The following is a 22,416-nucleotide window of genomic DNA, read 5'->3' as shown; positions in this document are numbered from 1 at the left end:
GTTCCAAAACGATTAAAAAGTGTTATTAAAAGGAAAGGTGATGTAACACAATGGTAAACATGCCTCTGTCCCAACTTTTGTTGAGTGTGTTGCAGCCATCAAATTCTAAATTTGTGTATGTTTACAAAATACAATTAAGTTGGTCAGTAAAACTATCGAAAATCTTCTCTTTGTACTTTTGTCAGTTAAATAAAGGTAGTGTGAGGGAACAAAGAGATCTCAAGTACAAATACACTAAGCCTTAAGCACTGTGATGTAGGTTACAGATATGGTTATACCTGAATACAGGGAAGTAGAGTTGAGTTTTTCCAGTATTTTCTATTTTTACCCTGGATTTCCAGCATCTACAATATTGTGCTTTTCAACTAAAGACTGTACTATAGGCAAAGCCATGATGAAAACAAACTGAGCACTAAGTTTACTTCCAGATGGATTAAACTGAAATAAGGGGAAGTTATGTTAGAACAATATTGACTGTGTAGCTAGCCCACTCTTGGAATGCTGTATATGGTTCTGTTTGCTGTATTATGAGTGATACTGTATTTGATTTATTGTAATTGATTTACTTATTTAATACTATTATTTTTATTTCATTTATTTTTTTATTATGTATTGCATTGAACTGCTGCTGCTAAATTAACAAATTTCACGTCTCATAATAAACCTGATTCTGATTCTGATGTAGACTCACTGAAGGGATGCAGAAAAGGTTAACTAGGATGGACCAGGAAAGTTGAGGGTGTACATTTCAAGAGATAATGAATAGACCAAGTCCCTTTTTTCTTGTGGAAAGCAAACTGAGAAGTCATAGTTAGGCCCATGGATGTAAGACAAATGAGGGTTATGGTCTGTTTAGGGGGCAAGAGTTGTATTGAACATGGAATAGGATTCTGTAGGTCAGCACGTTATAGGCTGAAAGCCCCATACTGTGCTGTACTGTTCTGTGATCTGTTTTTTTATAAGTAACCCAATAGAGGTCTGAAAAATGTTGAAGGATTTTTATAGACTGGATACTGAGAGCATGGTTCCATTTGTGAAGAAACCAGAGGCTATGGATGTAAGGGAAAACCAAAAGTATATTCAGAGAAACTCCTTTGTACAAAGAGTAAAAATGTGCAACTCAGTCCCTTGGGAAATGATTGTGCTGAATAGTTTAGTTGCATTTAGTGAAGCTTGGTCAAGAGGGAAGGGAATGGAGGGTGATACTGATAGATTTAGAGGAGAAAAGGTGAGAAAGAGCTTGATTTAATTCCTGCCATGGAAAGACTCAGTTCTGTGACATATTCCCATGTTATCCTCATGAACAATATGGACTAGCCAGGCTTAATGGACTAAATGGCATTCTGTACTTTTAAGTATTTTATAAATTGCAGTTGGCTGTATTATTATGGATAGATCATGATGAGGCTGAATTAAGACTGGTGAGATCTGATCACCTATCTAAAAGAAAGATATTAATAAGCTTGAAATAGTACAGATAAAATTTATAGAGATGTTGCTGGGACCTGAGAACCTGAGTTATAGGGAAAGGTTGAATAGGTTACGACTTAATTCCCTGGAGCCCAGGAGAATTAAGGGAGAACTTATAGAGGTACGCAAAATTATGAGAGGTATAAATAGGGTGAATGCATGCAGGCTTTTTCCTCTCAGGTTGGGGGAGATTAGAACTAGAGATCATCGATTTAGGGTGAAAGGCAAAATATTCAAGAGGAATCCAAGGGGAGTTTTCTTCGCTCAGAGGGTGGTGTAAATGTGGAACGAGCTGCCAGCAGAAGTGGCAGATATGGGTTCAAATGTAACATTTAAGAGACATTTGGATAGGGAGGTGGTTTGGAGGGATATGGCCTCTGTGTAGGTATATGGGACTTGGCAGATGATTGGATTGCCATGGTGATTCTTGACTTCCTCATTGGGAGAGCACAGTCAGTGCAGATCGGAAATAAAATCTCTGCACTGAAAATCAACAACGGCACACCTTGAGGATGGATGCTTAACCCACTGCTCTATTCTTCCTACAACCAGGACAGTGTGGCTAGGCACGGCTCAGATGCCTTCTATAAATTTACCAAGAACACAACTATTGTTGGCAAAGTTTTAGATGGTCAGGAGCCAGAGTACAGGAGAAAGATAGACCAGCTGTGTTGTTGTCGTCTGTGACTCTTAGAAGCAGGTTATAGGAATTGTAGAATAATTGTTATCAATGCTTGGGTATGCTTCTGAAGCCCATTTTTTCATTCTCTACCGTTGAATAGGTGCAGTTATTATATGAGCTGGCGCACAGTATGAATAATGCTTGGGAGAAAATACAGAAAAAAGGCATTTTGCGGCAGTCTTCTGCGCATCCAGATTCTTCCTTTGGACAAATGCCAGGGTCACCTGTGAGGAGCAGTGTCAGTACAGCACCACCAGATGCCAGCACTTGTAGTCCTTCTGCTGATATTGGCACCACTACAGAGGTGAGTTGACTCTCCATTGAGATGAAAATTGTTGTAGTTTATTTGAGCCCATTTATATTTTTACCTTTTTGTTTTGGGCATTTCAGAGTGTGCCACACAACTGTAGTAATTTATTTTTCTTTAGTATTTGAAAATCTGTAGAAAATTATGCATAATTTTTAAAGAATTGACATTGGCAAAACTACCCTAATGTCTCAAATTACTCTTGATTTATATGATTTGCACAGCTTTGTTGTGGTTGTATTGCATATGGGCTTAAAGTGAATGGAAAGTTGGTATGAGTAAACATTGATGATGTATGTGGTTGCTTTCTTACCAAGCCAATGATAATTTTGATATTTATTAATGCTTCCATATACCTTAGATATGCTCTTATTTCATTTTGTCATTAGAAATTTTAGTTTTTAAATAAGGGTCTTGTAAAGCATTAAGCTGCATTTGACAGAACTCTTAAGTCAATGTATTGGGAACAGCCTCTTTCCCTCCACTTAAATTTTTGAATGGTCCATGAACACTACCTCACTATTCTCTTTCACACTATTTATTTACTGATAAAGGTCATACTTATAATAGAAGAAGAATAACGAAGCTTTCCTGAGACAGTGGATTTGTCATTTGAGGAAAGGTTAATGAAGTAGAACATCTGTTCAAGAAATAACTTCATTGAAATGTACAGCATTCTTCGGGGGCATGATTGAGTAGATAATGTGGAGATGTTTCACAGGCTGAGGAGATAAGAATTAGGAATCACTATTTCAAAATGAGGGCTGGGCTATTTAGCTCTTGCTAAAGAGAATTTGTGCACTCAGATGTAGCGAATCTTCAGAATTTTCTATCCATAGAGTTAATAGAAACAGAAAACCTACAGCCCTTTGGCCCACAAAGCTGTGCCGAATATGTCCTTACCCATAGCCCTCTATTTTTCTAAGGTCCATGTACCTATCCAGGAGTCTCTCAAAAGTCCCTATCGTATCTGCCGCCATCACTGTCACTGACAGCCCATTCCATGCACTCTCTGTGTAAAAAAAAACTTGCCCTGACATCTCCTCTGTACCTACTTCCAAGCACCTTAAAACTGTGCCCTCTCGTGCTTGCCATTTCAGCCCTGGAAGAAAGCCTCTGACTATCTACATGATCAGAGCCGGATTTAGTGGGGCCAGGGTCCCCGCCGACACCATAAAATGCTGCTGTACCAAGCAAAAAATGGCAAGAACAAGAGCAAAGGTTGTATTGGTCTAAATATAAAAGCTGTGGACCAAGACATTGGTTTTGTACAATACGTAGGTTATAAGCTTACAGACCTTAAGAGGGAGGACAGAAAGTAATGCAGATTCTTAGTTTGAAGGACAGCATCTAAAGCACTCAAAAATTGACCGAGGCTTAGTTGGCTTAGTAAAGTTATGAGGGAGACGAAGTATGATGTACCCAATCTTAAGTCTTTATTTAGCTGTTGCTGCACATACCATTGGCCTTATTTCTCAAGCAATGCCAAAGCATTTTTATCTAGGTATTTTTCTCAACTGTGTGTTCTGAGAAAGTAAAATAGAAATGAGAGACAAAAAGGCCAAGAGAGATGGCACTATGGCAAACTAGGAAATTTGACAGTACTCCAACAGTCTTTTTGAAAAATGAGATCTAGCACATACTAACCTATTGCTGTACTGTGTGGCTTGCAGAGTAAAGACCACTTATTACTTACTAAGTTTGTAAACAGTCAACTATTAGCCTATTGCCACAAAAACAGGAACAGCAATGACACACAAGCCTAGATATTTACAAAGTCAGATGCTTATTTTTCAAAATTAAAGCCTAGTTCTTCTGGATTTCTTCACAGCAAAGTCCTTGATCAGATCACTAAAACCCAGTTTCCGAACAAGATCACTTTCAAGTGACACCAGAGCAAGATGATTTAGCCTGTCCTGTCCCATTGTGGATCTGAGCCTATGTAGTTGCCGTTGTCAGGCCTGCCAAATATGTCACAGGAGCCTCGGTTAGCCAGACCAAAAACTTCACAACCACCAACACTCTTCTCAATATGTCGGTCTGGTAGACACACTCTGACTCGTCCTGTTTTTGCAGTTCTGTATCTATTCTTCCGCTGTCAGAGGCTAGTGTAATGTAGGCCAGTATCGTTTTCCTGCGGTGTTCGCTATTTTCATGGTCTCCTATGCGCTTGGTGGCATTTTTCCAGTCGCTAAAGCCAGTTTCGAAGATGGACTGACAGTTACCATCACTGAAGATGCGGCATGCAAAGCAAAACACACAGCCGGTGAAAGGGAAATATAAGAGCCATTGCCTTGATATGTACTCACCATTTATGAGCTTGCGTTTGAAGTGAAATTTGGAGGAAAAAAGTCTCTGCTGTTTGTATACTCGTTCCAATGCTTTGATATCCACATCCTTAGTCTGGCAGGACTCCGGCCATTTCTTAGCCCAGTACGCTCAGACTGAATCATCTAACATTTCCTTTCCCCAGCGAGCAGGATCAGTGCTGTAAGGATCCTCAGTAGCGGTAACGTTAACATTAATGGCGGCCTGACTTGGTTGTTCGAAGCATCTGTGGTTGGGAATCCCAAAGTCATGCTCTCTGCCCCTTCAACGTTAGCTGCTGACTGTGGCAAGGACGGTGGTCCTGTGCTAACGCTGGTGCTTGCGCTAAGCTGTTGTACAAGTCTCTGTTTGTCCACTGGTGTCAGACTGTGACAAGAGCGATGTACTGCTGCATTATCGAGAACAGGTTCAAAAAATTCTGTCAATGTTAATGTCTTTTTTAATGCTTCTTTCTCACGGTCCTCTTGTTCTTGTTTCTTTTCTCTTTTCTGTGCTCCACTCTCATATTTTTTATTGTCCACCATGATGATAGCTACCTATTTTGGGCTCCTCTGCAGCTTGGGCCCCTGGGTTGCAGCCCAGCCTAGCCCTGCCTAAAGTCCGGCCCTGCACACGATCAATGCCTCTCATCAACTTATACACCTCTATCAGGTCACCTTTCATCCTCCATCACTCCAAGGAGAAAAGGCCGAGTTCACTCAATCCATTCTCATAAGGCATGCCCCCCAATTCAGGCAACTTCCCTGTAAATCTCCTCTGCACCCTTTCTGTAGTTTCCACATCCTTCCTGTAGTGAAGTGACCAGAACTGAGCACAGTACTCCAAGTGGGGTCTGACCAGGGTCCTAAATAGCTGCAACATTACCTCTCAGCTCTTAAAGTCAATCCCACGGTTCATGAAGGCCAATACACTGTGTGCCTTCTTAATCATAAGAGTCAACCTGCACAACAGCTTTAAGTATCCTATGAGCTCGGACCCCAAGATCCCTCGATTCTCCACACTGCCAAGAATTTACCATTAATACTATATTCTGCCATCATATTTGACCTACCAAAATGAACCACTTCATACTTATCTGACTTGAACTCCATCTGCCGCTTCTCAGCCCAGTTTTGCATCCTATCAATGTCCCGCTGTAACCTCTGACAGCCCTCCACACTATCCACAACACCCCCAACCTTTGTGTTAGCAAATTTACTAACCCATCTCTCCACTTCCTCATCCAGGTCACTTATAAACATTACAAAGAGTAAGGGTCCCAGAACAGATCCCTGAGGCACACCACTGGTCACTGACCTCCATGTAAAATATGACCCGTCTACAACCACTCTTTGCCTTCTGTGGGCAAGCCAATTCTGGATTCACAAAGCAATGTCCTCTTGGATCCCATACCTCCTTACTTTCTCAATAAGCCTTGCATGGGGTAACTTATCAAATGCCTTGCTGAAATCCATATACACTACATCTACTGCTCTACCTTCATTAATGTGTTTAGTCACATCCTCAAAAAATTCAATCAGGCTCGTAAGGCACGACCTGCCTTTGACAAAGCCATGCTCACTATTCCCAATCATATTATGCCTCTCCAAATGTTCATAAATCTTGCCTGTCAGGATCTTTTCCATCAACTTACCAACCACTGAAGTAAGATTCACTGGTCTGTCATTTCCTGGGCTATCTCTACTCCCTTTCTTGAATAAGGGAACAACATCCACAACCCTCCAATCCTCCAGAACCTCTCCCTTCCCCATTGATGATTCAAAGATCATTGCCAGAGGCTCAGCAATTTCCTCCCTTGCCTCCCACAGTAGCCTGGGGTACATCTCGTCTGGTCCTGGTGACTTAACCAACTTGATGCTTTCCAAAAGCTCCAGCACATCCTCTTTCTTAATATCTGTGTGCTCAAGCTTTTCAGTCTGCTGTAAGTTATCCCTACAATCGCCAAGGTCCTTTTCCACAGTGAATATTGAAACAAAGTACTCATTAAGTACCTCTGCAATTTCCTCTGGTTCCATACACACTTTTCCACTGTCACACTTGATTGGTCCTATTCTCTCACGTCTTATCCTCTTGCCCTTAACATACTTGTAGAATGCTGTGTGGTTTTCCTTAATCCCGTCCACCAAGGCCTTCTTATGGCCCCTTCTGGCTCTCCTAATTTCATTCTTAAGCTCTTTCCTGCTAGCCTTATAATCTTCTAGATCTCTATCATTACCTAGTTTCTTTGAACCTTTCATAAGCTTTTCTTTTCTTGTTGACTAGATTTCGTACACCACAGTTCCTGTACCCTACCATTCTTTCCCTGTCTCATTGAAACCTACTTATGCAGAACTCCATGCAGATATCCCCTGAACGCATTTGCCACATTTCTTCGGTACATTTCCCTGAGAGCATCTGTTCTCAATTTATGCTCCCAGTTTCCTACCTGATAGCCTCATATTTCCGCTTACTCCAATTAAACGCTTTCCTAACTTGTCTGTTCCTATCCCTCTCCAATGCTATGGTAAAGGAGATAGAATTGTGATTACTATCTCCAAAATGCTGTCCCACTGAGAGATCTGACACCTGACCAGGTTATTTCCCAACACCAGATCAAGTACAGCCTCTCCTCTTGTAGGCTTATCTATATATTGTGTCAGGAAACCTTCCTGAACATATCTGACAAACTCCAGCCCATCTAAACCCCTTGCTCTAGGGGGATGCCAATTAATAGTTGAGAAATTAAAATTTCCCACCACAACAACCCTGTTATTATTACACCTTTCCAGAATCTGTCTCCCTATCTGCTCCTCGATGTCCCTGTTACTATTGGGTGGTCTATAAAAAATACTCAGTGGAGTTATTGACCCCTTCCTGTTCCTAACTTCCACCCGCAGAGACTCCATAGACAATCCCTCCATGACTTCGTCCTTTTCTGCAGCTATGACACTATTTCTGATCAACAGTGCCACGCCCCGACCTCTTTTGCCTCTCTCCCTGTCCTTTCTGGAAGATCTAAAGCCTGGCACTGGATTAAAATGAGGTTTGATGGATTTCTGGATATTAGGATATTTAAAGTAGATGCCCAACCCTGTTTGTTGAACGGTGGAGCAGGTTTCACAGACTGAAAGACCTTCTTTTTCTCTTCTGTCTCATGTTCACATGTAGTTATTCTGTACTCTTGGGATTATGTTAGAGGTTGCTCAGTTAACTGTGAATGATATTTCTGTCTTGAGTTTTCTCAGAACTCTAATCATATAACAAGGCTATCTCCTTTAAGAGGTTCCCTTCATTTTGGGGGCAACATGTTTCGTAGAGTTGGAAGTTCTAGTTTTATTTAGAGAGTTTTTGATTTGGGTGTGAATTAAAGTGAACACATGAGTATTTTCTTTGTATTCTTATTTGTTAAAAAAACAGTTTTTTACAGCTTTAACGTAATATTTAGTGCTGATGTATTTCTTTTCATGCTGATAAGTTTATGTACATCTCAAGTGGAGACCATGCTGCATTTAGCTTCCTGAGTTATGAAAATGGGAAAGCAATGATGTGAGTCATGGCACATAGGGAGTGTTTAATCATTTATACCACCCCTGAGTTTAGAAATATTATGTTGTGCAAGCTGTGACAACCACTCTATCTGTTTACTCAAGTGTGAGTAGTCGTCAAACTGTTTGGTCTGTGGGGAGTTCAAGTGACTGAACAAGAATGCAAGAATGTTTTACTGAAGGGGAAGTATATGAGTGCCAAAAAAGTGATCATCCCTTGCCTCTGGGTAACACGAGGGAAACAAGCCCTCTGTGTTTGTGCCTTTTGATGAATGAAGAGAATTTCTTTCAAGGAAAATAAACTTCATTTTGTTAAATTCATAAAAAGTTTTGCAGTGGATGACTGACTTCCAGTTTATATCAAATTTGGCAGCGCAGTGTGTGGGAAAATGTATGTTAGATTCTGTAATATTCTTTACTTGTCCTGCAATTTGGAAAGGAAGAGGAAAGTTAAAAAAAAAATGAAAGTTAATGACAAGATATATTCTTGTCTTTGGATATCATAGCAAATTAAAAAAACCCATTTAGAGGATCTTTGAATTGTCAAGAGTTTAGGTTTCTCTTGCAGAGGATTAATGGCGAGTTCCTATTTAAAGAAATTAGAGCAAGCTATTCTGAGTTGTAGGAGAATTAATGGTTTCATTTTTAATTGTTGTTAAAACCAAGTTCATGGCAGATCTCAGTTACTGTGATCCATGCAATTCAATGTCCATCAGAAATGTTGAATATAATCTTGGTATATTGTCATATGTACTAACATACAGTGAAGAGCTTTGTACGCTATCCAGACAGATCATGCCATACAGTACATGGCATATCAGGTGAGAAAAAAATACTGGTAGCATAATGATTAGTACAACCCTTTACAGTACCAGCGACCCAGGTTCGATTCTCGCTGCTCTCTGTAAGGACATTGTGTGTTCTCTCCATGACTGCGTGGGTTTCCTCCCACAGTCCAAAGACTAATCAGTTAGTAGGTTGATCAATCATTGTAAATTGTCCCGTGATTAGGTTATGGTTAAATCAGAGTTGCTGGGCGGTGTGGCTTGAAGGGCCAGAAGGGCCTATTCCGGACTGTAACTCAATAAATAAATAAAAATAAGTAAAATAGAATGCAGAATATAGAGTTGTATTTACAGGGAAAGTAGAGTGCCAGTAGAAAAATGAGGTATAGGAGCAACGACCAGGTAGATGGTACACAAGTCCATCTTTTAGCATATGAGAAGTCCATTCAGGAGTTTGATAACAGTGGGATAGGAACTGTCCTTGGGTCTGGTGGTTTGTGATCTCAAGCTTTTGTACCTTGTATCCAATGTAGGTTGTCATTCTCAGTGGATTCTACCAAAGCTGCTGAGTACTCCCAGCATTTCTCTTTTTAGCTTTACACAGTGGGTAATTTAATCTGGACACCTCCATTAGTATTGCTTCTATATATTTCAGTCAGTAAAGAACACTCACTGTAGAAAGTACTTAATAGGTATTTCATTATTTGTATAAGTTGTCTCCTGAGGTGTTGTTGATTCACATATTAAATTGTAATGACTTTAAGCATAAATTCCTTTCTCTGTCAGTTAAATGGAAGGCACTATAGGTAGCTTAATGCAGTATTATATTGCTAAATTAACTTCAAACCATGCAATTTCAAAGGTTGCCTGTACGTTAATCATGATTAGTTTAAAGAACTAGTTAAAGAAAAACTGCAGTTTGCATTTATGGTATCCATGGAACGTATTTTTGAGAAGTTTAAAGTTTATACAGCAATACAAAATCAGACAAGTTGAAAAAGGACACAAGTTTGACGTAGAATTACAAAAGGAGAATTGGTATTAAGTGCATCATTTAAAGCAAAGTAGGCAGAGAGATTTAGTAAGGGATAACCAAACTGAAGCTGAGGACTAAATAAATCAGAGACGTGCAAAAGACTAGTGTTGGAGAAGTCCAGAGGCCTTGGTGGGTTGTATTTCTGGGAAAGGTTAATAGTGATAGGGAGATGGCTGCGAAGAGGTTTTTGTGCATGAATTTACCCTCTGGTTGCAGTTATTATTATGGTAAGTTTAGGCTGGAGACATACTTAGGAATGTTTACCACAGTCCAAGCCTGGTCTAAGCATAACTTCGTATTGCTATAACTGCCAATATACACAATGATACTTTAAGACTAACAGTTTGTTAGCCTTATTGACTAACTTCTATATTTCTTCATGATATTTTCAATATAGACCGTTTCTTGGCATTAAGAACAAAAGGTAGTGTTGTGCCCTGGTTAAGATTTCTACTGCTGTGAGGTCTTTTTATTTTTGCAGTTTTCTGCAAAAGCCGTGTGTCCTGCTATTAAGAACGTTTTGGCTTCAGCTAAAGGTAAGGTACCATGGTGTCCAATTTAGCAATGTTGTGTCAGCCAATCAGGGTTGCCTTGGTATGTATTGTAACTTTCTGCCCAATGGGATGCCATGGAAGATTTGAGAGAGTTGGGCAGGATGAGATTTCTGAAGGACAGTACTCTGGTTTGGGGTCTTTTGGTGGGAGCAGCGGAGTGGAGCACAAGGGAAGATGCCCACAAAATACTGCACAAAGGAGGGACCCTGTTGTAAGAAGTGCTTTGTGCAGATGAATGATTCCAAGGAGGAACTGTCAATGCTCCTGAGTTAGCCAGTATGTTTGAGATAGTGTTTGAGGGAAGTTCAAACTGTGGCTGGTGTCTTTCATGTGGGTTCCGTGCGTGAGTACAGCAATATGTCCGACTACTTCAGAAATCCGAGCAGCTGCATTTAGTTAAATTAAGGGGTAACCCTTTTAACATTAGCATAATCCAAGCCTACGCGCCAACAAATGATGCGGATGAAGAGGATATCAACAAGTTTTATGAAGATCTCGACGGTGTAAATCTCAGGATATAAAACTAGTCATGGGAGATTTTAACACCAAAGTTGGACAGGAAAGGGTTGATAACATAATAGGACCCTTTGGATTAGGGGAGAAAAATGAAAATGGAGAAAGGTTTCCTGATTGGTGTGTCAGAAACAACCAAGTGACCACCAATACTTGGTATAAAAACCATCCACGTAGATTGTGTACTTGGATTAGCCCTGGAGAAAGAACAAGGAATCAAATAGATTTCATTACCATCAATGAATGCTTGAGAAATAATATCACAAATTCTAAAGCCTACCCAGGAGCAGACTGTGGTTCAGATCCCCATCCAGTAATAGCTACCATTAAAACAAAATTAAAGAAACTGAAACGTGGAAAAAAGAGAAAGAAGTATATGTTGGGAGAACTTAAAAATGATAGTATACTTAAGCAACAATTCAAAACAGCTGTAGAAGAACACCTCAACGAAAACAAAACAACACCTATTTGGGACAGATTTAAATATGCTATTCTGCAATCCACAGAGGAAATAATCCTAGTACAAGAAATCCAACACACCAACAAGGGGTGGATAACCCAAGAAATTCTAGATCTGATGGAACAAAGAAGGTTAGTGAAGTACAATACAGAGAGCTAATCAGACAGACCAGACAATTGTGCAATATTGCAAAGGAAGAATGGCTGAATCAAAAATTCAATGAAATAGAAGGCCATATTAACAGCAGCAAAAAAATGCACAAGAAAGTTAAGGACATTTCTGGAATTAAGAAAACCTCCTTTACAGGATGCATAAGATCAGCAGATGGATCCATACTAACAGATCCAGATAAAGTATGTGAGAAGTGGATTCAGTATACAGAGCAGCTGTTTGAGGATAATAGAGTGAACCCCCAGATATTAAACACCCTAATTCTGGCCCACCTTTTACCAAAGAAGAAACAACTAAAGCAATGAAAAGCATGAAACATGGTAAAGCCACTGGACCTGATGAAATTTCAGTGGATATGATACAAGCCCTAGAAGATCTGGGCATAGATAGTATTTTTGAACTGTTTAATGGCATATATGAGTCTGGTGTATTGCCTGATGATCTCTTGAAATCAGTAGTTACAACTCTGCCAAAAATTCCTGGTACTATTGACTGCAAAAATTATAGAACAATTAGTCTTATGAGTCACGTAATAAAGATTTTGTTGAGAGTTGTTCTGAGTCGAATTAAAAACAAGTTAAGCCCAGAAACTTCTAAACTACAATATGGATTTATTGAGCATAGAGGAACTATGAATGCAATTTTCATACTACGAATGCTTTCAGAAAGGGCAATTGAATATCAAAATGATGTATTTTTATGTTTTATTGATTTCACTAAAGCATTCGACAAAGTGCAACATGAAAAATTATTTCAAATTCTTGCTAAACTAAACATTGATGGAAGGGACCAACAACTTCAGATTTTATATTGGAACCAGACGGCAGCGGTAAAAATTGATGATAATATAAGCAGTTGGACTACGATTCAAAGAGGAGTTAGACAGGGATGCGGAATTGTTCAATATCTATAATGAAATGATTCTCAAAGAAATAGAAGAACTAGATGGGATAAAAATTGGAGGTGTTAACATCAACAATTTAAGATACGCAGACGATACCACCATAATAGCAAGTGCTGCAGAAGACCTACAAATCCTCCAAAGTAGTACAAACAAGTTCAGATTTTGGTCTAACTGTCAACTGTAAAAAGAAAACAAATGTATGGTAATATCAAAACAACAGGATACTCCCAACTGCCAATTGTACATCAGTAACCGAGAGATTGAACAAAAGACCAGCTTTAATTACCTTGGTAGCTTTATATCACAAGATCCTAGAAGTAAAGTAGAGATAAAAAGAAGAATTGCCATTGCCAAAACCAACTTCCAAAAGATGAAACCCATTTTTACAAACAGACGCATTTCTATGACAACAAGTCTTAGGCTACTAAAATGTTACATCTGGTCAATCTTGCTGTATGCTTCCAAAACATGGACTATAACACCAGAACGCCAAAGAAACTTAGAAGCAACAGAAATGCGGTTTTTTTAGAAGAATGCTGCAAATATCATATAGAGATAGGATAGCTAATGAGACAGTACTCCAACATGCCCATACAAAAAGATCTTTAATGAGAACATTAAATGAGAGGAAACTTAAATTCCTGGGCCATGCCATCAGAAAGGGAGAAATAGAATGCCTTACGTTACAAGGTCATATGCCTGGGAAATGTGGAAGAGGAAGGCAAAGAAGAAAATAAATGGACGCTGTGAAAGAATTAACAGATCTAAGTGTGTGCGATATCATTGACTCTGCATGGGATTATTCGATGTGGAAAGCCATGATCGCCCAAGCGTGTAGCACGCAAGGCACATGAAGAAAAAGACTTCAGAAATGAGTTCCAACGTTTGTGTGCACATTGGACTGGTTTAACTGTAATGGGCCCTTCTATTTTTCTTTTCTTTACCTGTTAACTATTTGGTAAAGTTGAAAATTGGTAAATATACTTTCTTTATAATTTTATGCTGGTGTATTATCTGTCATTTCTTGGCAACAGATAATTGTGTGTGAGCCGTATTTATACACCAATCGATGTTCCTCCCTGGAACATTCCGACTTTCCTGTTTGGTTGAACCCCAAATCATACCAACCCTAGACATATATTGCTATGAAAGGTGGCCTTCTCACCACTGAGGCAAGTAGATGTTAGCAGTGTTAGCTAATGAGCCAAGTTTATATACTAGCCTGATGAGAGGGTTGCGCTAGCATAGCATGTAATACTCATCCCTGCCAAGTTTTATCTACCATTCTCTTGTCAGTAGTTTTCTTACCGAATACCAAGTCAGGTTTCTAAAATTTTTAGTCTCTTTGTGGCAGAGTTATCATTACAGACAACTCATAACTGACCACGTATATTCATAGTTCAATAAAAGATCTGATTTCACCAGAAGAAGTAAAGCTCTCTGAGGGCTGGAGAGACTGGATATGTAGAGGATGTTTCCTTGCTTGGAGGTCTGAGATGGAATCGAGAACAAAGTGACACAGGCCCAGGGTATGGGGTAAGGCTTTCAGGACGAAGGTGAGAATTTTTTCATTGAGAAGTGGTGAACCTGTGGTGACCCCTCCTTGAATGGTCAACAGTGGAAAGGGTGAGTAGCTTCAGGTCTCTGGGCATCAACATCTCAGAAGGTTTTTCCTGGGCTAAACACATCGATGCAACCAGAAAGAATACATGCTGGTGGCTGTATTTCATTAGGAGTTTGTGGAGAGTTGGTATGTTACTGGCTGCTTCACTGTTTGGCATGGAGGCTTCAATGTGCAGGATTGAAAGAGGCTGCAGATTGTTGTAGATGCAGTCAGCTCTATCATGGTCGCAATCCTTCCCACCCTCAAGGACATCTTCAAAAGGTGGTATCTGTAGAAGGTGGCATTCATCATTAAAGACCTTCTGGGACATGCTTTCTTCGCATTACTGCCATCAAGGGAGGAGGTATAGAAATCTGAAGACCCACACTGAATGTTTCGGTAACAGCTTCTTCACCCCTGCCATCAGATTTCTGAATGGTTCATGAATCCGTGAACACTCTCATTATTCCTTTTCTCGACTCTATTTATTTTGTAATTTTTAGTATTGTTTCATGTTATATAAGACATCTGACTGAAAATCTAAAACCTTCAGATGTTGGAAATATGAAAAAGACACATTAAGTATTGGAAGCACTCAGCAGTTCAGGCAGATCTGTGCCAAGAGAAACTGAGGAAATGTTTCAGGTTGAAGATCCTTTCTCAGGACTGCTTCTGTTCCTTTTCAAGGCAGCTCTTTTGTATTCAGATAGTCCTTTTACAGTATGCAATGCTTCCTCAACTGAAGTATTAGCATATTTGCTCATAATTAAAATTGTATCCAGGATTTTCTAACCTGGAGAAAACAAGCATTAGACAAAACTGACACTTGCTTCGCTAACTTGCACTTTGTCTTGTAAAATAGATTGTCTTGTATTGATGTGTATTCTGAGGGAACGCCGGACATGCATGTGTTTCAGTTAAGAGAAACACCAGTGCGCTGAAGATATTAGAAAAGCTGAAAAGGAAGTTGGGACTTAAACCTGAGAGTGCATTTTAAATTTTTCCATATGTTCACTTTTATGTAATATGATTGCGGTGGTACTCTTTTGAAGTTAATTGCTGTTGGAAATTTTGAGTGGTAAAGATTGAGGAGAGTTATAGTTATGTTACAACAGTCAAATATCATTCTTTTAAAATAAAAAAAGAAGTCCAGTTAATTTAGCCAGATATATTTTGCCTCATTTATAAATGCATGTAACCATAGGATCTCCACTGTTCTCTCTGTCTTTTGTGCATTGATTCTTGTTGGACAGTTACTTAAAGATATATTTATTTTCAAACGTATTTTTACCTGTTTGGGACCTGTGACTTTTAGACTGGTCTGCATAAAATCAATCTTTAATTAGTAACTCTGATTACAGTCCAGCAATACCTGAAATGCTTAGCAGCGAAGTGTTAATACATAATCTTGTAGAAGAAACTTCCGGGGGACCTCGGCACAACTCGAATAACAGCAGTACTCTCAATGGATATGATTAAATATTCCCATTTCAGCCTGGTCAGTACAGTCAACAAAGATGTCTTAATGCATTTAAGCAACATATTGCTGCTTTAAACTGACGGAAACAACACCAATTGTGGTAGGAATTGTCCACGGAGGATACCTCGGAGGAAGTGCGGATGTAGATCTGGGTTACAAATGTGTTTAAAGAAACAGGGTTTTAAACTCCCTATACCAACTATCTTGCTGGCGAACGTGCAGTCTCTGGTGAATAAAATCGATGATCTCAGAGCTAGGGTGCTGAATCAGAGAGACATTAGAACCGTGTGTGTCCTTTGTTTCACGGAATCCTGGTTAACCCCTTCCATATCGGATATAGTGATCCAGATCGACGGATTTACTGTAAGATCTATGGAATCTCTCAAAAGCAGAGGTGGAGGAGTATGCCTCATGATCAACTCTTCTTGGTGCACAGATATATCAGTGCTGTCACAATTCTGCTAACCAGACCTGGAATATCTAGCAGTAAAGTGCCGTCCTTTTTATCTATCATGGGAGTTCTCTGGGGTCATTTTGTAGCAGTTTACATTCCACCTCAGGCCAATGTCAAGCAGGCTTTAGATGACCTGAGTAATGGGATCAACATGCATGAAACAGCACACCCTAATGCCTTCACCATTGTTTTGGGATATTTTAGCCAGGCTAGTCTGAAAAAATCACTAAGCAACTACCATCAACAGATCATTTGTAATACCAGAGGAAACAACACACTGGACCATTGCTACACCACCATCAAGAATGCCTACCATGCTATTCCTGCCCTCACTACGGGAAGTCTGATCACCTGGCTGTACTTCTACTCCCTGAGTATAGGCAGAGACTGAAGACTGCAGCACCAGGAGTGAAGACCAAGAAGGTTTAGACAAGGGATGCACAGGAGCGCCTACAGGACTGCTTTGAATCAGTGGACTGGACTGTATTCAGGGATTCATCTTTGAACCTGGATGAGTATGCTGCAGTTGTTACCAACTTCATTAAAACCTGTGTGGATGAATGTGTGCCCACAAAAACTTGCTGTACATTCCCAAACAAAAAGCCGTGGATCAACCAGGAGGTACATCGTCCACTGAAGGCCAGATCTGTGGCTTTCAAGTCTGGCAACCCAGGCCAGTACCAGAAAACCAGGTATGATTTGGGGAGGGCTATTTCAAGGGCGAAGAGACAATTTCAAACGAGGCTGGAGGCGACATCGGATGCATGGCAACTCTGGCAGGGTCTGCAAGACGTTACTTCCTACAAAGTGAAACCCATTAGCATGAATGAGCCATGCTTCACTACCAGATGAACTCAACACCTTCTATGCCTGCTTTGAAAGGGAGAACACAACTACAGCTGTGAAGATCCCTGCTGCATCTGCTGACCCTGTGACCTCTGTCTCAGAGGCCGATGTTAGGTTGCCTTTAAAGAGAGTGAACCCTCACAAGGCAGAAGGTCCAGATGGAGAACCTGGTAAGGCTCTGAAAACCTGTGCCAACTGACTAGTAGGAGTATTCAAGGACGTTTTCAACCTCTCATTGCTATGGGCGGAAGTTCCCACTTGCTTCATCACTGGAACGAGTTTTTCCCCTTCTACCCTCCATCCCCACTCAGACGGCTCCATTTCATCACTACAGCCCATCCACTCCATAACCTGGTAGTAAGTCCACAGGGAGTGAAATTTACAGGCCGAGGTGGTTGGTGGTAGTCTTTCAGGCGTGACGAAAGTCTTAGCTCTCGCAACTTTCTTGCAGAGCATATTGTATCTGATAGATGTCAGGGAGTCGTTCTGATTTCCATTGAACAACACCACCATTGCCCTACAGCCATTGGTTTCCACAACAACCTGACTTTGCTTTGGTGAACAGAACGCTTTCCAACAGTCTCTGATTCCCTTTTCTATCTTGATGATTCTCTGGAACCCCGACTTCTTTCTGATCCCAAATACTCTGGACATTGAGTCACATCTGGTAAAGGTGTGGAGAAACAATAGATCATTACAAGCTGCTTCTCCGAGTACCTGCTTAAGGACCTTGATATCATAGGCATTTGATTTCGCCTTGTCTGAGCGGAAATAGATTTCAGTGCAGTTTGTTACCACTACATAGTAGAGCAAGAGTACGAGGAGATCTGTGTCTTCTCCAACAGGGGTGGTAGATTTGAAAGCAGATATTGTGATGGCTCCTTCTGCGACCTCAACGTCGGCATCTCCTTCAGCTGGAATCACTTTGCAGCCTCTCTGTCACAAACGTTCCACAATGAGCTGGATAATTACCTGCTTGTTTGCCTCACCCGACAAGAAGTCCTCCTTTTTTCCAACAAATTTTATTGGCCCTGTAATGTTCACCTTGTTCGCATTCAAATTTCTACTTCGACGCTGATGAGTACAGTCCTTTATGCTTGGCCCAACCCCATAACTATTAAACACTACAGTGGCTCTGGCATAGTATTTGACAGTGAATGAGGCTTAGTCATCTGCAATTGAACTGTAGGTGCACCCCTCCGTCCATTTTAAGTGGTGCAGAAGTGATCCCCCATCTAGAACATAGTGATCTGTCACTGGGACCGTCTGTGTGACAGCATTGTCGGATTTGGAGGTGACTTAGTTCTTTATCGCTTCTGCCAGTTGTGGCTTATCTGGTTGGTGCAAGATGTTCTTTGCTTCAAACAAAGACATTGGATGTGGACAGAGTTCATTGTTCATCACTTCATCTAGCCGGAGATCACCTGTCTATGACACAACAAGGAACCTCTGGAATAACAACGCTGGATCTATGGTACAGCCTTCAGCAACTTTGACCGCCCTGCTAGGTGCTAATGTCTTGACCTTCGAACTCCTTTTGTGCGAATACGAGAAAACAGAGTGTCCGTCCATTTTCCTAACTATGTCATTTCCTATTGCGAACAGGTCATGTATATTGACATCCTCATTTGCATAAACCCCTGTGATGATGTTGCACAATGATTTATCATCGGAAAATGGCGTGAAACAGTCCAGTTTTGCTGCGACTTTTTCAAGGTCAGCCTCATCTCTACTCACTCTGGAGGTGGACAACTCCTTATGTTGTTCACCTGTTGTGTAACTATTCGTGGTCAGTTCTTGCATGGCAAGGTTGTAAGAGGATGACACAGTGGAAGACATAGTCCAAACAGCTATCTGGTGCTCTGACATCCCACTTCCTCGTGTTAGGCCCCCTTGGCTTTTTAGTGAGCGCAATAGTGTCTGTTCTATCACAAGACCAGGGCCGAGGCCATCTCAGTATTGGCTGCTGCATCTGATTACATGGAACCCAGACTGGAACTTCAGACTGGAACTTCTGATGAACCTCAGGGTTGTCATCCTCCAATGCATGCATCTTCTGGAGATAGAGAGGGGCTGACTTCAGATAATTCGGATGGTCAGCAGCCGCGAATGTTGGCAAGGAAGCTGAGATGGCACTGAGATGCATCTCCCATGACCCCATTCGATCGGCCGCAGCAAGTGCCCTAGCAATCCCTACCATGTGCTGGTAGTTGACCCACAGTGTGCTGGTTTTGGAGGTCCCTGCTAGTTCTGGCGATAAAACACACCCTGCGGGTATTCCCATTCACATTTTATACCACAATTATGGCACTACCATTGTTAGAAACAGTGAAATATAGCAAAATAAGACAGGTATGGGTCTGATTCTTTTCATTGGTGGCCATTTTTTTAACGTCAGTTTTTTTTACTTTCTCGTGCTCTGTTTCTGTCCAATTTTTGATATGTTGTTCAGTATGTCTGAAAATACAAGAAATGACTATAAAGCTTTTTTTGGCAATTTTTTTGGGGTAGGGTTATTTTGGCGCTATATTGACAGCTTTAATACTTCCTTAGTACTCATTTTGAACTTTTTGGGAATCACTTAGATCAAATACCAAAGACACTGACTAATATCTAGACACTGACTAGTCATGTGTATCTTCAAGTTAATTGGTAACAAGGCTGTAATGCTGCATGGTTGGAATCATATCTCACAGAAAGGAAGATGCTTAAACTTGTTAACATCAATCAAATGAGCCCCAGGATATCACTATAGATGTTCTTTGGAGCTGTGTTCTCAGCCCAAACATTATTAACTGCATCATCAATAACTTTCCTTCCAATATAATATCACAAATGGGAGTGCTTGCTGATGATTGCACGATTTTAGTTCATACCTATGTGCTGCAGTTCAAGACAAGATTCAAACAGGGCCTAATAAGAGGCAAATAATATTCTAGAAGAAGAGAAGATTATTGGTAAGTTACCCACTGGTGGTCTTGGGAATCACCGTTGACCAGAACCTCAACTGGAGCAACCACATAAGTACTGTCGCTTGGAGGCTGGGTACCCTGCAGTAAATGACTCTTCTGATGCTCCAAAGGTCTTTCAGAATCTACAAGGCAGGGAAAATTCTCCCAAGATGTTCTGAAAACTTTTTGTAAGAAATACAATATTCCACTCACTCTTGGCCAGTGACTGATCAAAATGTTAAATGATCAAAGTGTGTGAGTGACATCTGGGATGTCATGGGGAACCTTGAGTCTTTTCTTCAGAACCACAGCGATGTCCAGTGAAAATGGCAGAGAGTGCATCAACGTTGTGATTCTAATGTCCTGTACAGTCCTAAATTTGTAATTACTCTGAAACTTTGGATTGTTTGACATTAGAAACATCCCACTGGCACGGTTGGATTGAAACTGGCATTTATTATTTTTGCCTTTTACTCTATATTAAATCTGTTATTTACCTGCAGCATGGAGTGCTGGATGTGAGTGGAAATAATTTATCAGCTGTCTCTTAACATTGTTGCATTGATTAATACTGGGAACTAAAATTAAAAGTTAATTGTGCAAGGTGTATGCCAAATTCAAACTTGCTGATACGTGTGTGTGTGTGTGTGTGTGTGTGTGTGTGTCAAACTTGCTGATACGTGTGTGTGTGTGTGTGTGTGTGTGTGTGTGTTTCTTAAGATTTTTTTGTGAATTATTGCCTCAGTTATTTTAGTGTTGAGTAAAATTGTATGTTTGTAAATTACCTTTGTTATTTAGCAAGTAAAAAATAGTCTTGTACTTAAAATTATAAATGACAGAAATTGCATAGTATTGGTGTTAGCAGCATGCTGAGATTCAGGTGAACGCATTTCACACAATGAAAATGTAAATAGCTAATTTGCATACATACAAAACAGTAACCTCAAATCAGCTTCAGATTCATTCAGTAAGCCATAATTTAGATTTTTACAGAATATACCAGAGGGTATGGATTTAGGGTGTGTGGGGGGGGGCAGGGGGGGTGTAAATTCAAAGGAGATGTGGGGGCAATTGTTTTAAATGGAGAGTGGTGGGTACCTGGAATGCATTGCTAGGGGTGGTGATGGAGGCAGATATGATAAGAAGGAGTTTCTTAGGTGACGTATGAATGAGTAGGGATATGGACAACATGCAGGTAGAAAGGTTAATGTAAATAGGCATTATTACCTCAATTAGTTTGGCACAACATCATGTTCGTGTGCTGAAGGGCCTTTTCCTGTGCTATAATGTTTTGTGTTCTATAACACATTTACATTCTAGGCTTATTATAATTGGGAATTTTATTGATCTATTTAAGCCAAGAATTAAACAGACTAAGCAGACTTAGTCAATATTTGTGATATTGACTATAGCGAACTGTCGTCGACAGCTGCTTTTCATTATGCCTTGTCAGTTCTCATGATTGTTGATGAAAACAGTCTGAAATGTTGTGGCAGTTAGCTCTGATTTGTAAATTAAGAATTAGAAGAAGACTGCAAATGGCCTTCTATTTTACAATAGGAAGATATAATTGAGAGAAATAACTCTCGTTGTGCACCTATTTCCAAAAATTAATTCAGATGAATATTTATCAGAGGCCACTGGAAAAGTTTCGGATCATAAGACATAGGAGCAGAATTAGGTCATTTGGCCCATCAAGTCTGCTCGGCCATTCAATCATGGCTGATCCTTTTTTTCCCTCCTAGCTCCACTCCCCAGCCTTCTCCCCATAACCTTTGATGTGTGTCCACTCAAGAACCTATCAAGATCTGCCTTAAATGCACCCAACAAGCTGGCCTGTACAGCTGATTGTGGTAACAAATTCACCACCCTCTGGCTAAAGAAATTTCTCCACGTCTCTGTTTAAAATGGACGCCCCTCTAACCTTCAGCTTTGCCCTCTTTTCCTGGGGGCCCCCACCATGGGAAATATTCTTTCCATATCAACATATGAAAAGTTTCAGTGAGGTCTCTCTCATCCTTCAAATTCCAGTGAGTACAGACCCAGAGCCATCAAACATTCCTTGGATCATTATAGAGCATAACATTTCTTTAGCTGTTGTGTGAAATTGTGTTTTCATTATGGCCTTGCATTAAAGATAATGACAATTGTCAATAGTAAAATATTTGCTGTATTGAAATAGAGTACTTTATGGCTGCTGCAGTTCTAAATCTTTTGAGCAATAGAATGGATGATAAATTATTTCTGCTTGTCAAATATTTTTGATTTTCCTCATTGTCTCTTGAATGTATCTTGATTTGATTATAGGGCATTCAATGAAGTGAACGGGAAATGCAAATCATAAATCT

At 40.2% G+C, this 22,416-nt stretch overlaps 1 protein-coding gene across 4 annotated transcripts in view; it reads left to right on the top strand.

Moving 5' to 3' along the window:
* LOC134352539 (intermembrane lipid transfer protein VPS13B-like) overlaps positions 1-22,416 on the top strand; it is a 1,085,891-nt gene that overhangs the window by 715,533 nt on the left and 347,942 nt on the right. For all 4 annotated transcript variants that reach the window (XM_063059809.1, XM_063059800.1, XM_063059806.1 and 1 more), the window contains exon 25: positions 2,253-2,456. In XM_063059809.1, the coding sequence (XP_062915879.1) occupies positions 2,253-2,456 (204 nt within the window). The remainder of the gene's footprint in view (positions 1-2,252; positions 2,457-22,416) is intronic.

The sequence above is a fragment of the Mobula hypostoma genome, chromosome 1, assembly GCF_963921235.1.
Source record: "Mobula hypostoma chromosome 1, sMobHyp1.1, whole genome shotgun sequence".
Taxonomy (NCBI): domain Eukaryota; kingdom Metazoa; phylum Chordata; class Chondrichthyes; order Myliobatiformes; family Myliobatidae; genus Mobula; species Mobula hypostoma.
This window is presented reverse-complemented; position numbering and strand designations above follow the sequence as displayed.